Genomic DNA, 17,099 nt, shown 5'->3' with positions numbered 1-17,099 from the left:
TATGACAATGCCCACTTACAGCCTAACTAGACTGAGGTGGAGACAGTGCTCCTGTACGGGCTGGAGGTGAAGCATGCCAGAATGGCCCTTGCTACTACCAGGGGCAGCTCTGTGAACACTTGCTGCCATGCCATGGCAGCAGAGTATGTGTCTGCTCTGGGCCACATTGTGCAGACAGAAATGTCTGGCCTGAAGCAGTGAAATGACACCTTTGGATTGGTTTACTTTCTGAGGCTGGCTCCCAGTGGCTGCTATCCAGTGGTTGGTTGTTTCCCCCATCCATCCTGACTGTCAGGGCTGTTATATGTCTTGTGGGTTCCACAACATGGTTACTGGGGTGCCAGTACAGTCGCAGCCCATACAGCCGCACCGCAGGACCCCTTGCCTGTTCCCCAGGATGTGCATTTTCTCCTTCGGGAATGGTCCAGCAGCACTACTGTTGTGCTGGAAGACAGCTGCCTCTTGCTACGGTGGCTCTCAGAATTGTGCTGTCTGTAACTAAAAAAATAAAAAATAAATACTGAATGTACTAAGGATACCCATATGAATTTTATATAGAATGACTTCTTTGTCGTCATAAATATGAAATACTCTATAAATATAACATCATGAAGGCAAAATTATAAAAAAATTAACCATACTAAACTTTGCAGTAGCAAGAACGTTTTCATTATTTGAAAAAAAATAAAATTCAAACTTTGTCATCACATAAAAACATTGCATGAGAAGTAATAAACATATTTACACTTGTTTGATTATAAATATACATTATATACAAAATAATGTTACAAAATGTAGAAAGTTCAGTGCTTCTGATTTTCTTTAAATTACTGAATACTAGACTTCAAAATAAACTACAGACACTAATATAAACCATATTATTGATTTCTGAAGGTCATCTTCATAATGGCCAGAACAGAAGGTCAGTAGTGAACATTCCAAGCAAGATTTCCTTGCACAATTCAAGAGTGTAGGTGGACTAATCTAACACTGAGATTTACAAGGTCAGGAACTTTTCCACCCCAGAAAGCACAATCACAGCTTCCTTGAATGAGAATTTGCTTCCTCTTGCTGCTTCCGCCATGTTCTCTTTCCCACAGTATTTGTTTATCACTACAAACATCACAGCACTTCCTATCTGAAACGTCTATTATTATTGCTGTAAATGTATACGTTAGTCTGTGTGAATTGTTCTTTTGGACTCAAAGATGTAACCTTATTCCTTTCCTTGCAGAAATGTAAATGAAAAAGCAGGACAAACCAAAAGATTTAAAATTTTCCTCACGGTATGTCCTTCCAGAAGTCACCTCGATTTCTGTATTTCTGTTAAGCATTTGGAAAAGGGGTTGTGAGCTGTAGATAGTAGTGGTTCTGTAGCAGGGCTAGAGATAATTACTGCTTCACCAGCTGTGGCAACAGGCTGTTTGGACTTTGAGATTGGGTGTGACTGAAGTAGATTCAAATATATAACAAAATCCAAAATCCTTCCTGATGCATATGAAGGAGAAGAAACACACTTCTGTTTGTGGTGACTAGAGTGCAAAGGATGTGAATACAGTTGATTGATTTTAAATGCACTTGTAAGGCTTTCAATGAGTACTGGAATTAAGCATCCTCATATTGAGGAGGAGGAGGCAACATTCATTTTAAGTTAATGGATATGGCTGTGGTACAGAAAAAGGACCAAATCCATAATATTACTGCTTGGTTCACCAAACCATCATCATATGAGATAATATACTACTTCTAGATCCATCTTCCCTTTATCCTCTCTGCCCTTACATTGCCTGGAATACATGGAAGGGGAACGGGGATGTAAAGTAGATGAGCAAGAAGAGGGTTATCATCTACCCCTGGTCAATACTGCTTGGGTATCTTGATTTGGACTCTAGATTCTCAGACAAGCTTTAGGCACTTTCATATCCAGAAGTAACTCTTTTAATTTGTATCCATTATCTGCATAGCAACATTTGTTTCTTTATTAATTCATTCTTCTCAGGACATTGTTGGTATACATCCGTGATGGCTGAGTGCCTTTTGCACTTACGGGCACTTCCCAAGACTGAATTTCCAGAAACTTCAAAACAGTTCAGAAGCAACTGGTAGCAATATAATTTCAAATGCTAGTAAAAGATGTCATTTCAGTCTCTCTCCTTGTAGTCAGTTACGTTCCTTGAATCAGACCGGGAAAAGGGAACAAAAAGGTCTATTGCATCTTTTAATAAATTCACTTTCTGTCCAGTTCACCCACTTCCATCCTTTCCTTCTCCTCCTGAGAGCAGCAAATTGCATATAATTAATAGTCTAAGTCCAATCCAATTCTGAATTGTAAACAATGTAGCGGGAACATCCACCTTGTGGCATCTCCGAATCAGAGGTGCAAACAGAACTGCCTTCATTCTTATACCTGCCCATAAAGAGATTGGAAAGAGAAATGAGACACAGAAGATTGAATATAGCCCAGAATTTCCATGGATGGAAGTTAGTTCCCCTGCAACCCCAGGAACACAGCAAGAGGGGAGTTGGAGATCTTCCGTGGGAGAGAAGGAATTGGCAACCTCCCCTTTTGTCTGTGGAAATTGTCCAACGGATCCAACCCAGGGTGCATAACATATAGTAGCTCATAATATGTATTCAAATATAAATGTTAAGTAAAACAAGGCAAACAGACTAAATACACCCACAATTCAATCCCTAACTTAAGCAGTGGGCTCTGTGATAAGCATTTTAAGTCTTTTTCCTTAGTACCTATGAGAGATTTTTATGGAATGTTATCCAAATTCACTTAATTTTTATTTATTTTCTATGCTTAGAACCCTCAAATAGTTTCTTTTTTATATTCAGCCCTTTAAACACAAATGCACAGAGATTTATTATTTGTTTCCCTTATCTAGTTCCTTTGCTTGCATTGTCTAAAGTAGCAGTAGAAAGAGTACCCACCCACATATGCCAGTGCTACTTGAAATTACATTGCTGTTTTCAGGTTTCCATTACAAAGGATTAGATACCACTTCTCTGTATATATTGATGGTTGCATGTATATGGAATGACATACCTCTGTTGCTATAACACACTCATTTCGTTCCTCTGTTATCACAAAGACAGACTGGTACATGGAATCCCTTGGTGAGCATATTGCTGATATTCTGCATTCTGGCTTTTCACTATAGGAAATATACAAACAACACAATAAAAACTCTGAATAAAAATTTTAATTTTACATGTGAAAAAGGGATCTTAATCTTCTACCACAGCTATTGTAGAAGGGTCATGGATGACTTCAGATATATAAAAACAAGCTGGAAGCCCATGAGGAATTGGGGAGGGGGGAGAAGGCATAGTCTGGAAATCCTACTCCACCCTAAAAAATCTCCCCTGTTCCCCAGATTCATTCAGGAACTTCCTTTCCCTTTCCTTCTTTTTTCATTTAATTGATCCTTAGCTGCTCTGAACATTGTGCTATTGGACCCCATTTCATCCACCGGCCTTTTTTCAGAGTTCTATCCTTTTTTGTTTGGTTCAAGTTATAAAATCATGTTTTTCTGCCTACTTGAGGAGCCACCCAATCAAATAAAGACCCTTATCTTGACTATGGGCAGCCTTGTTGTGAGGCTTTCACTATCAACACAGGACCAAACTAATTTACTATTAGAGCTTATTTATACACTGTGTTTTTTCCTGGGTTGTCCCTGGGTTGCTGCAATGCTCATGCCCCTGTGATTTCCTGACTGAGAACTCAATGCTCTAGTCACAGCCCATCTAGGATCAGGACTGCAACATGTGAAAAGAGGTTTCAGCCTGCCCTTCTGTACCTTTTCCCCCAACCTGAAGTGCCTTGAGGGTGCCTCTACTTGTGGTGGACCCAAAGTCAACCTGAGCACTGTGTATCATGCAATTAGGCCCTAAAAATAATACCAATTCTAAGGGTTCATTTATACTGTAACATGACTAAGAAGTAGAACCAGGCTGGTCTATGCAGATCATGAGAGGCTTTGGAAGCCAAGCCATTTCTAACAAAGTAAAACAATATAGGAAATATGTGACAATGGCCAAAACCTGCCCTTCTCCTTCTACAGGAGAGTTACCAGGAACAGGGGCAGTTTTAACCTTCCTTCCTGAATGCACACCTTCTTTTCCCCACATATGTGAATGGCTGCTATTCACTCCTAAAAAAGTAAAGTACTTCACAAAGGAACAATATTATAGTGGAGGAAAAATCACCCAGCACACTCCTAGCATGGAATAACTTGTCCTCCATTTATATGGGAAAATTCAAGTTGTGCACAGAGGGTACAGAGATTAATTGCATTTGCACCCTGCTTGGGTCCCTGCCACACAGAGACCCTCCCCCCCCCCCACACACACAATGATGAGCAAACAGTTCACTAGTTATTAATTTTTATCTGTTTTTCATAACTTCTAATATGCCAAACATTTAAAATATTAATCCCATGAGTTAGAATAATAGTCACATTTCAGAAAGGGAAACATGCGATTAAGAAATTTTCTCAGGACTAAAATGTTAAATATGCGACTTTAAGAGCTTCTCAGCCTGGTGTTGGTGTGCATGTGTGAAAGACCAAAAGACAGTTCTAATTATGTGAGCATCTTCATGTGCTTTTGTAGCACATTTCTAAATTTGATAGCTATGCAGAAAGACTGTTATATATACATATTTCAGTCTTCTTGTGCTTTAAAATATGTTTGATTTCAGTTTCAGTTGATTTCACTCTTGACTCAGAACCCAGGATCACCTTTGATCCACTATTGCATGCACGGCCTGAAAGGAGTCATGTTGAAGGCTGGGGATAAAGATGGGTTTCAGATCTGAAAATGTTGACATCTATTAACATAAACCTATACACAGTGACTATACTCTCTCTGAAACAATTTAGTTCCTAGCTCATTATTTTATTTTTGCTGTTCTAATTAAGCAAGTTATGTTACTTCCAAAACTTGACTATTACTCATGAGGGAAGTCCATAATACAAAACAAAATAGTAAAAATGACAGTGTTAGAGATTTCCATCTACTTGTCACATTAATGATCAAACCTGTTTTTGATTTATTCTCTGTTTGTATTGCTTGCACTCAGACATAAGCTTCCTTGTTCACCTTGTACAGGTAAATATTGGAGCAAAGGCTTCCTAAAAAAAATGGAAGAAATTGAATTCATACCTGCGTAACCAGAAAGGTGATTTCTCTCCTATACACTTTTCACTTTTATGGTATTTATCTTCCTGAGTGCTTCTGCTTGTCAGTTCCTTCACCAGGTTATAATCCAATGTGTGATTCTTAGGTTTGTAGTTTGATTTCTCCAGTGCACAGTCTACTTCAAGGTCTTTGTTTTTATTTGTGTTTTTAAGCTGAGAAGCTGGGATGAGATTTTCTTTTTGGAAGTCTGACAAATTGTTCATTGTTTCTGAATTCTGCTCTGGATGCCTCTGCATCTGCCGGATAACTATAGCTATCATGCAGCACAATATGAGAAGGGCAACTAGCCCAACTCCCATTGATATAGCTACCCATGGAACTGGTTTAGGAAGCTCTGTATCAACCTGATATGCTGGAAATTCACAGTGGCTTCCCATGAAGCCAATAGGGCAGTGGCAGGCAAAACTGGTAGCATAAAGACCAAAATAGCATGTTCCTCCATTCTGGCATGGCCCAGAGGCACATCCATCTCTAGTTCTGATATCACAATTCCTGCCAGTGTAACCTGGCAAGCAAGTACATGTATAATCATGTGTAGTCACAAGGTCATGACAAGTTCCTCCATTGGAACATGGATTTCTGGAACACTTGCTGATATTTATCTCGCACTTCTGACCAGAGAATCCAGGCCTGCAGCGACACACACGCATCAAGCCCAAAAGAAAGCACTGTCCACCTGTGAAGGGAAAAAAAACACAGTAAAAGGCTTTGAAATCCAGATACATTGTTATGTATTGATTAATTACTAGTATAGCTACTATTTAATACCTGGTGTGTACTTCTAAGCATTATAATGAGCACAGAAATCACTGCCCCAGGAATCTGCCTTATATAAGTATTACTAGCAGGAAATAGTTAATGAAGGGACCTTTGAAAATTGTTGAAGAGTGGAAGATTTCACCAAAAGCCAAGTCCTACAGGGCTATTCCACCTTCTGAACTGAGCCCCTGCCCCATTGTGCTGACAGCTGGCCCAGCCCTGTGTAGGTGATGTTAGGGAAACTCCCATGTTGTACAGCAACAATGCTCAGGAACTTCTTGAGGGAGAGAGAGGGAGACCGCAAGCAAATAGCTGTGCCTCAATAAAACTGCATTCTCCTTTCCTTTGCTTGATTACTCTGTCTCTTCAGGTAGCTACTATAAGTAATACATTCATAAATTATCATCATATATGCATGCAAACATCACTTCTAGCTACTTCCACAATCCCCCCACCCCATGAACAAGAAACTCATAGAAGGTAATTTTGGGGCTGAAAATTCATTGTATGGTAAAGGGTTATCATCCTCTCTTAACCTCGCATTCTTCCTTTCGGACTGCTAGATTCATTTGGGTGTTTTTAGTTGTTGTTTTTTAAGAGCATGAAGGAAAAAACTTGGAATTTCATGTAACCTATGGAATTCTGGAGCCTAGTAGAAAGTGCCCAGTATACATTATTCTAGGAGTGGGAAATTGACAGATCTAACCTATTAATTAGATTAAAGTTGCTGTCATTATCATCTTCAAAATGTGAAATCCTTCTGGTGTAAGGACATACCATTTGCACATGGATTATTAGTACATCTGTCTTCTTTTTTTTCACAATTGGACCCTGTAAAGCCCATAGGGCACAGGCAAGCATAGCTGGTTCCTTTTTCCTTTTCTAGGCATGTGCCGCCATTAAAACATGGAGAGTCAGCACAAGTCAAGGCACTATGCTCACAGTTAACACCGTCATATCCTGGGGGGCATGTACATTTATAATCTTTCCCCAAATCCTGCAGAAAAACAAACAAACATAAGACATTTCAAACCTAGACCCTTAGAACTGTTGTACGTTAGCTCTACATTCTTTTCTGCTTCTCCAGTGGGCATGGATTAGTACTGGTTTCTTTAGAGTGGATGCAAAACAAATTCAAATAAAATGGAATCAGTTTGATAAAGTGATGGGAACCAAAGAAGCAGTTAATCAAAGATTCTACTGATTTTATCACTGAATGTTGAGTATTTATTTTATTTATTTTTATTTACTTCATTTATACTCCATCTTTCTCCTCACTGGGGACTCAAAGTGGCTTACATTGTTCTCTTCGCCTCCAGTCCATTCTCACAACAACCCTGTAAGGTAAGTTAGGCTGGGAATATGAGACTGGCCCATGTCACCGAGCAAGGTTCCATGGCAGAGCAGGGATTCACACACCTGCCATGGAACCTTGCTGGGTGACAAGGGTGAACACATATTACCTGTTTGCCTTCTCATTTGTTATTTTTGGTTAGGAGTAAATTTCATAACAAATTACAGCTACTATTGAATACTGAATCTCTCTTCTTAGAATGCAATTAGATCATCTTGCAGGTAAAGAAAAATAAACCAACACAATGATTAAGCGATGATATTCAAAAGAAATCATACCAGCAAAGTACTACTTATTTATTACTGGAAAGTGCCACTATATCAAGCTTATACTTGACCAACTGTAGTGGATATTAAATCATAATTCCTTACTACTGTATAGCCTATGGAACCAGTAATGAAGGGATAGTACAAGTTAAATAGATACTCAATAAAACTATATCTGTTCTCTCAGACTGAACTATTGGATGATGTTCTTTTCAAGTACAGGAACAAAGTTATTAACCATTTGCAGAATGTGCATGCATACACTCTCAAAATGCTGAGAATGCCATTGGAAAAGGTACAATCTGGACTAAAGAAATATAAGATGATAAGGATTGCATATGACATCTGAAAACTACTGACATGTCACACAAATAAAATTAGAGAACAGTTGTTATACAGTAGCATTTCATTCCTTCAATGCAGGACATGTCCAAAGTCATAATAAGGCCTATGGAGTGTATTTATGTTCATGCCTTGAGAATGACAAGCCACCTCTAAACTACAACACGGGTGGGTATCACCATCTCTGAATCAGCTTGTAATTGTAGAATCTGCATAAAGGGTGGCCTTACTTTTCCACTTAAGGTACAATGCCTCCTTGTTTTCTTTTTTCTCTGGTGTCCAGAACAGCCTCCAAGATAGAATCGACTACTGGGTGACCTTAGACAAATCACCATTTCTTACTCTAACCTCCTTTGCATGCCTGTTACTCAAAGCTCTTCAGGGGATAGGCAGGGCATGCATAAATATTTTGAAAAACTACTTTATTTCCCTTTTCACAAATTTATCTCCAATATAAAATTAGTCCTCACCGTGCAAGTTCCTCCATTTTTGCAGGGGTTACTGTCACATTCACTGATATTCCGTTCACAGTCAATGCCAGTGAAGCCCTCTTTGCAGGAACATGTATAACTACCTTGGCCAGTGTTCATGCAAGTGGCTCCATTTTTGCAGGGTCTATGATGGGTGCAGTAGTTCAGATCTGCAAGGACATAAGAGCACACAAGAAGAAAGAAACCTCCAGTCAATGAGATATTTACCTTTCAACAAATGACAGCACAAAAGATGAGGCACTATAAACAAAAAGACTTTGGACAAAACATCTTTAAATTATTTTCAGTAGAAACACTGAAAATTGCTTAATTTGGGTTTAGAAGCAGAAGAACTAAGATAAGAACCAGATTAGGGAAGGACTATGCCTAAAAGGAACAAACTTGTATAATGTCAGTTCTTTAATCTTCTCCACAGCACGGGTCTCAGGTTTTGCTGTAATGAGCAAAGCTGAAACCTTTCCTGTATATAATTAAGACAGCATAGAAGCAATTCAGTAGATGGCGTTCATGCTTGTCCTAGGTCCACAGCACAGCATATCAAAGTGGCAGGAAAGGAGATGGCTTTGGGTGTGCTTTAGAATTACCTGAGATAAAGAGCAACAACCAAGGCATGATGGCATGCTGTTAATGACTACAATGCAGTAATGGTAGGAGTCAGTCAGCATTTTCCTGCTAGTGCAATCAAAATACACCCCCATTACAAGGGATCAGTGGAAGGCTTTAATAACTGTGCATGGCTGATGGCTTTAGAGCCCACCATTAGAATGTCTAAACCCAGATCTCTGAGAGGTTGGACAAGCCTTTAACTGTATTAGTGCATTAGGAGACCACAGTCTCATTAGTATGTGCCTAAACCTATTAGCAGTAATGAGATTTAACTAAGCAATTATTGAGTTGAGAATAAGCCTGTACAACAGGTATCTCATGAAAAAATCCATACAACTGGTGTACACCTTGACTATCAATAGCACCGACTTTGAGTTGGATCATGCTGATCCATTCTGCTAGTAGTGGTGCAAAGAAGGTTCCTCTGTTAGCAGAACAGATATGTGTAACCCAACCTTTTGTCTTGACAAAGCATCTTCTAGATGTTAGTTTAAATCTCTGACTGTTTAACCCAAGAAAGTAAACCAGCATCTTATATTGCCTTGTAGCACTATAAATAACAAGACATTGGACAAAACATCTTTCTATTTTTGTATTGGTTTGGGGACATTTTTAACTGAAGGATTACTGTTAAATCATACAAGTTGACAGAGTAAATAAAACTAACATAAGTGAACCGGCCATGTATGTGGTGAATAAATAACCAAATGCAGATAAAAACAAAATCTGCTTATGTAAAGATATAATTCTTAATTAGGCTATGACAGTCTCTATAAGGATTATGTGGTATAAAACATTTTTAAACTCTGTTTTAAATATGACTTTGGAGATTTATAGTTATACAGTTGAGTTCAGTTTAGAAGTTAAGTAACCTGCAACTTCAAAAGTGTCCCTTAAAACTCTGCATTTCTCACAAAGGAGACTTCCAGTCCCATCCTAAGACCCAAAATTGAGAAGACTAGGATGTTGATGATGCATTTCTCTGGCAGGTGTCCAAGTTACACCAGCACATCCTGAAGATATGCCAGAGTTGTGTTGGCGTAGACATTATGCTGGTGCAGATATTGGCGAAACTAGGGTGTTGCAAGGGCAGAGCAGGACTTATACAGCTTTCTAAGTCCACTCTGCCATAACCAATTGCACCACTGTTGCAGCTCCAGGTGGCCTTGGGACCCAGGCCATATCAGGTGGAACTGATTGGCTGGATCATGACTTGGCAGTCACACTTGCCCTGGCCTCATTGCTTGGGACTCTGGTGTGGTCCCTGGCATGTTCCAGCAGCCATTTTTGGCCACTTCTATTGCACCACCAGCATGACTCAAGTGGCAGTGTGCCAACATCTCTGATGTCTTAGAATGAAGCTGTTTCTCATGCATAGAAATAAGAAAGGACTGAAGTTTATTTTTGATGGAAAATGTTCAGACAACTACCTCAATGAATTCTATTGATCTGTAGCTGACTGTATGGGCTCCTAGTATAGAACAAGTGACAGGTTTGAAAGCTGAATGTGTAAATCCATTTTAAAACAGATATACAGATATTTTGGAAAGTTCCTTCAGGTTTTCATTGAATCACTGTTAGTATGACTAAGGTAGAAGAAACTTAATTTGGTTCCAAATGTAACAGTAATCCAGGAGAACTTGACTTAAACTCTGTGGGTCAGATTTTATGACTTCAGCAACATTAAAATCACAGTGATTTAAAAACAGGGAGAAACTGAAGTAACAATAATGTATTCTTGCCATAACATCACCAACTAACCTTGGTCACAGAAAAGGCCTCCCCAGCCTTCATCACATATGCACTCCCCTGGTTTCTTACATGACCCATGGCGACAACCTGCATGAGGAACGCATTCATCACAATAACGGCCCTGCCAACCACTGCGACAGCTGGAAAAAAATCCATTGAAAATTAATGGAAATTGAATAAGACTTTGATGATGATGGAAATGTAGGAAGGAACACGGGGGGATTTTACACACAGGGTGAGATACAATATAATGTCTACTCACATGCACTCTCCTGGATTTCTGCAAAATCCACTTTTCTCTGTACATCCAGCTAAACAGATAGCTGTAAAAAAAGTGCTCGGTTACAATTTTTCAAAATAACTAGAACATATTTCAAAACATTTCTCACATTTGTATTTTGCCTTTCCTACAATCATAGGTCCCCCTTACTATGTCCTCTCCTACAATGAGGTCCCCTATCCCCACAACTCTGAAAGGTATGTAAAGTTGGGGGAAGGTTAAGGATAAGCAAAGAGCAAGAGGCTCTGGATCATGCATATGAATGCCAGTTTGTAGCCTGGATATTTTGAGGCACCCCCCCCCACACACACACTAATTCTGTTCTAAAGATATTCATGTCATGCAGATAATTATGTTAATCAATATAAAGTATGCAAATATACTTATTTTACATAAAGTGGCATGATCTACACGTGTGTAATGTTTTTAAAGGACACAGAGGGAGGAGAAAGGCCTCAGCACAAGCATTGTGTGTAAATATAGATTTCCTTTAGGCCAGATTTGGATTTGTTTTCACAACAAATATAGGTTTGGTTCTCTAAGTTAGGGGGCAGGGGGAGAGGAAAATGTGCTTGTGTTTTTAAAGCTACAGCTGCATTGCCTTCAGTTTTATTATGTATGGTGGTAACAGTCATATATATGCACGTTTAGCAATGGTGTAAGATCTAAAATTTATAGTATGGGTATACTGGACTAGTTAAAATGCCTGTGATAGGGCAGTTTTTTTTCCTTCAGTACATCTAAGAAGCTTGTACTGGTGGTTTATGTAATAAAAAACAGAGGATGTAATGAATGTCTTACTGGACTTGAAGATTACCTTTCTCTTTAAGTAGAAGGAAGTCATAAAGCAGAAGGCATAAGCAGCAGCATTTATGGGAGGGCTACACAGACACCCCTTCCCCACAAGCCCTGTTATTCCTAGGCAATAGAATACAGAAAAATGGTGCCTTCCATCCTGTGATTTTCATGGCTATAGATCGCTCCCCTTTAATTAACAGAGTTATTTGGTTAACAGAGTATTTGCTTCAGTGACTTGGCTAGAGAAAGGGGAAAGGACTGTAGCCAGGAAATCTCTTGTAGTCAGTAGGAAGGCACACCTGTAGCTACCATATAAATGATCTGAAGTAGCTCCCCTGGCTACACCAAAAAACTACTTTGAAGAACACTGCACTAGGACCCAAGACATTAGAAAAAGCTATGTGGATGTAGGAAATGGTGCCAAAGACTTCCAAATGACATTTCAGAGTGAGCTGTGTATAACTAAGAGGCACTTCATGTACTGCTTTTCCTGCTCTGAGTACCCTACTTCCAAGTACTTATACCAAAGAATACGCACACTGTAATTCAGAAAATTACTGAGATAAAAATGCACGTTCCTCATCATGAATGAGTTACTTCAGGATGCTTTCTGCAACACATTCTTATGAGTATGTACAAAGCATTTACCAGTACAGATAAAACTGCAAAATGCATATGGACCAAAAAATCTCTGGCCTCCTGCATCTTTACAGATGTGTCCAGGGTCTAGAACTGAAACCAACCTGTACAGATATACATGCTGCTGTGTAACATGACATGGAGGCCCAAATTTATGCTGCACAGCAGGAGGTACGCTGGTGTTTGCTGTGGTGAACACATGACATGAACAATTTGTTTGCACACCCACAAAACCACCTGTGGACACATGCAAGGGAGCTAGGAAGTCAGTAGTTTCTCGGCCTGCATCCATTATTTACTTGGAGACAAGTATTTGCCCTGCACACTTTGTCCATTTAAATCAAACGCTGCCGTACCAGCAAGTGCAGCAACCAGCAGTTTGAAGCACGTGAAGCCTTATGAGGGGTAGGGCTGGGCCCGTAAGGCGCCCGGCATTCTTTTTTACTTTCCTTTTGCAGGGCTTTTTTGCTGAGTGCTTGTGAAGCTGAGGGTGGGGGGAGGGAAGCAGGAGAAAATACTCTTAAGCATCATTTTTGCCATTTTTTTTCAGACTTCTTTCAACATGACACTCCAGTTTCGGCTAAGCGAGACCAATCTTCCCTCGGCCAACTCCCCAATAGACACGAAGGCACTGAAGCTAAGGGAAGGGGACACTTTTGGTCCTCAGTGAATCAACGCAAATAACGACAGCAAGGCGCCACAGGGATCTTGCTCTGCAAATGAAACGTCAACGAGGAGAACTGACTTGCCAGCGCCTTTCTGCACCTCCACTGCGTAACCTTTCATTCCCTCGTCGGCCCAAGCTTCACGCATGCGCGAACACTACGTGAGCGCTCCCCCCCGCCCTCGCTCGCCATCTCGCGTCAAGCTCCAACGGGTTTCGTCAACGTTCACCGCCCCTCCTCCATCAGCTTGCACGTGCCGTTTGTGGCGCTATGAAGGCGCTCGAGCAGCAGGGGGCGCTCTCTGCCGCTTTTTCCCACTCTGCGGCGTCGCTTTCTCTCGCGAGGCATTTCCCGCCTTCTGCTCGGTTTTGGCTGATTTCGCTGTATGGATGAAGCGCCGCTCGAAGGTTCCGGGCGGCGGGGAGAAATTGCGCACTCACCTTCGGTACAATAGTTCCCGGTCCAGCCCGTCATGCAAGCGAGGCTGCCGTCCGATTCACAGAGGTAGTGGCCGAAGTGGTCATCGCGGCCTCGGCAGAGGCGGGAGCAATTGTCCCCGTAGTAATGCTCGTTGCACACCACGCGATAGGAGTAGCTCAGCTTGGCCCCCTCGCTGCTCTGCTCGTCCCGGAGCCAGTCCTCGCTCACCGGCAGGGACCGCTGGATCGCCATCTGGCTGATGAGCCACTTCTGGGCTGGCGGCTCGGAACCTGCGGCAGGAAGAAACGCCTGGTTAGGCGTGAGAGAAGCACTCCCTCCGAAAAGCACTCCTTCCCCACCATATGCGCCTACCGGCAACTACTTAAGACCACAGGCCGCCGTTCCTCAGGAATTGATTTGTGGCACACTATCGGTTTTCACTTACAAGGCCAGGAATATGTGAAGTGAGATAAGTGCCCCCGAGTTTATGCAATGCGCCATTTGCCCCAGAATTACTACAGCCCGAGAGGCGGATGAACAAGACTTCCTGGCAGGCCAGACCAGCAATTCTTTTTAGAAAGCAAGCACCTGAGGCCTCCAAAACCTGACCCTCTCTACACCACCACCCTACCCAAGAGGTGCCACTTTTGCATAGGATACTTTGCCTTGCTACTCTAGTTCATGTACTGCCTCCAACTTTAAAAAGCGTTTCCATACTTACCAGGGCAGTCCTATGTCAAGCCCCCAAACGCTGTCCTCTTCCTGTGCTATGCTAGCTATTTTTCACAGAGGCCCCTTCATCCTCACAGGATGATTGCTAGTTTTTTTTAAAAAAAAAATGTATGGCTCCTGTGCTTTTAGGAACTGAGTAACAAGCTACAACTCAACAGATAAACGTTTTCTTATCACTACATTCTCTGTAGAGACATTTCACTTGTTGAATTTCTGCCTGTCACAGGTACCCTGGCAGAAACAAAGTAGCAACTCTATGAGACACGTAACTCCTTGATTGTTATATTTGTACTTGCACTACAAAACTATCTGTGTTTCCTTCTAACCGTGCACCTTTGCTAATCATGCATACAATCCTCATATAGTACAGCATCTCATTTTACTACTACTACTAAAATCATCCTCACATTACACCCCAGCTTGAGCTACCACAGTGACAACAAATAACGGTAACCAGGATCAATGTTCCAGTCCATACAAATACAGGAGTACTCTATCAGCAATGCCTTCAGTAAAAAGGCTTTATGTCATGTAATTGGGAGAAACAAACAAGAGTTTGAAGACTTAAGATAGTAACTAACACAAACTATTTAAGTAAAGAAAATCAACTATGTTGCCAGTGGTAATTGTGGCAGTGGTTTGTCATTGTAGCTGAATTGTCATTTAATAGTTTGTCATAGTAGTTTAATTGCAGAAGAATACAGTTGGCTAGATTAAAATATTAACCAGCCTGTAGTATATGGGGACAATAGGTCTGTGTGAAACTCAGTCATTTGTTTGGAGAAAACAGGAAGAAATAACACTGTGCTATACAATCACTGTTCGTGGTCTTCAGAATCAATTATTGTTAACCATGGTTCTGAAAGTTTTTCAGAAATCTTTTCAAAGTAAAAACTGTTGTGCCATTGAAATATCCTTTTCCTCTATGTCAGAAAAACATCCCAAAGCCATTATTCCTTTTCCAAAGGGCGGAATTTGAAAAAGGTGTAAAATACAGGAAAAGGCAGTCAGGACTTTTTGGCAGCCTTGTAGTTTTCTCACCAAAGAGCTCCTTTCTTTCCCACGCCAAAAATAAACGGGAGGAAACGCAATTGTGTGGAGATTAAGCAGCAAAAATCAAAGCAGAACTGATGTAGGGAATAATCTCTGGCTTGCAAACTAAAGCAATCAGTGAAAAGATTTTCTAAACATCTGCATGAAGGAACATTTATTTAGCTTTGTGAAAGCTACTTTATCATGATCTTGACCGACTTAAATAGTTTGCGTTAAAGATTAGTTTAAATACAGGTTTTGAGAAGCTGCCGCCCTCTAGTGATTATGGAGCGAAACACAATATTCACCTGCTGGAAGGTAACCTTCAGGAGCGTGCCAGGCTTCAATGATCAATGAGAAAGTTCCCTGTGAATGAGAAGAAGGAGTGTGAGGGGAAGGCACAGAATTTAAGACAAGGAGAAAGCTCTTGGGAAAAGTGATCGGAAAGGGCATGGTCTTCTTTAGAGTTTTAAACAATCGGGTGAAACCAGAAAACCTCCGGTTGGTAGTGCCGGCAGGTCGTAGATATACATTTCAATTAATCTAATTGCAGATAGCATTACTTTGAGTCAATGAAATGGAGCTTCCTCAGGACTGCTTTCATCTCCTGGGGAAACGTTTCTCTTGATTTTTCAGTATTGTGTGTGTGTGTGGGGGGGGGGGTGCGCGGGGAAAGGGGGGGGGAGTCTCTCTGACTTTTCTTTCTACTCCGAGATGAGTTTTGCTGAATGCAAATTTCTCAGTTTTACACACATTTACATTTCTGTTCATCTTTCGCAACTCTAACATTTCTAAATGCTTTCGCAATGGAAGCATTCGACTGTAGCTGTTTATATTCAACGAAGTTATAGAAATCAGTGTAGAAATGCGACTCGTTGCTGAACCGTTCCCTTTGCTTTAACCTCCCTCCCCCTTACAAATCAAGATGAGATCTCACCGGCCAGGTGAAGTTAAAAGGTAACTTTATGGGGCTGCCAAATCCCTCTGTTTCTTTGATGGTGAAGGAGTTGATTCCCAGCACAGGGGTGCTGATGCTTCCGAAGGTACAGGAACCCGGAGAAATGACGGTCTGAAAGTGCTTCAAGCAAATGCGAAAGAAGGTCCTACAGCCTGCCACGCAGGGCTCTCCGCTAGCTAGGGAGCCCTGGCCGTTAACAAACTCGCGCAGCTCCAGTTGGAAGACGCCTGAGCCGGATACCCTCTGCACAAAGAGGAGACATACACAAAAGAGCCAAATCAGACCTTACCTAAATTTGGCCCTACAGCTCGTTGCTGTTACCCAATTACCTCTAGGAGCAAAAACCTTTCGAAACCCCGCTTGGTCGACGGGAGTGTCATTACCTGCAGAATAATCGTTAAGGCAAACGTCAAGCCAAAGAGATGCAGGGCTGCCATCGTCCTACTCTATTTACTTAAGGCTGCGAACTCTTCCTGGGACTGACGTTTAATTCCTCAGGTTGTCCAAGGACGTGCTTCTGGCTGGAGCTGCCGAAGTCGGCGCGTGCATTTACTTAGAGCACCCTGTTCCAAATATTCCCCAGTCCGAATGGGAAGATATAATCCAGGTGGTTGAAACCATCCACGGGGTGTGTGTGGGGGTTAATCCTGTCCTCGACAAGAAAACTTCTTGCGATCGCCCTTATAAACTCCAAAGCCAAGTGGAAAGACTCTCGGGTGTATATTTCGTGCTGACCTGCTTCTCTTCCAGGGCTCTCAGCGCTCGCTTGGTAAATGGAAAACTTGCTTCCC

At 41.3% G+C, this 17,099-nt stretch overlaps 1 protein-coding gene across 1 annotated transcript; it reads right to left on the bottom strand.

Annotated features, from left to right (window-relative positions):
- Positions 1 to 705: 705 nt before the first annotated feature.
- Positions 706 to 17,057, bottom strand: DLL4 (delta like canonical Notch ligand 4). Its single transcript, XM_054972892.1, has 11 exons — positions 16,692 to 17,057; positions 16,288 to 16,551; positions 15,659 to 15,716; positions 13,607 to 13,876; positions 11,047 to 11,107; positions 10,794 to 10,924; positions 8,406 to 8,575; positions 6,751 to 6,970; positions 5,179 to 5,890; positions 3,056 to 3,164; positions 706 to 2,407 (listed from the first exon to the last, which is right to left on the bottom strand). Exons 1-11 carry the CDS (start codon positions 16,743 to 16,745, stop codon positions 2,402 to 2,404), a joined length of 2,055 nt encoding a protein of 684 aa, XP_054828867.1. The 5' UTR covers positions 16,746 to 17,057; the 3' UTR covers positions 706 to 2,401.
- Positions 17,058 to 17,099: the final 42 nt, after the last annotated feature.

Source organism: Eublepharis macularius, chromosome 2, assembly GCF_028583425.1.
Source record: "Eublepharis macularius isolate TG4126 chromosome 2, MPM_Emac_v1.0, whole genome shotgun sequence".
NCBI lineage: Eukaryota > Metazoa > Chordata > Lepidosauria > Squamata > Eublepharidae > Eublepharis > Eublepharis macularius.
This window is presented reverse-complemented; position numbering and strand designations above follow the sequence as displayed.

Bases quoted from the DNA above. Each gene is read 5' to 3' on its own strand.
- DLL4 (XM_054972892.1), bottom strand. From the start codon at position 16,745: ATGGCAGCCCTGCATCTCTTTGGCTTGACGTTTGCCTTAACGATTATT. The intron at 10,925-11,046 runs GTGAGTAGACAT...ATTTTTTTCCAG, and splicing joins AGAAATCCAGGAGAGTGCAT to CTGTCGCAGTGGTTGGCAGG. The intron at 5,891-6,750 runs GTATGTCCTTAC...TTCCCTTCACAG, and splicing joins TAATAATCCATGTGCAAATG to GTGGACAGTGCTTTCTTTTG.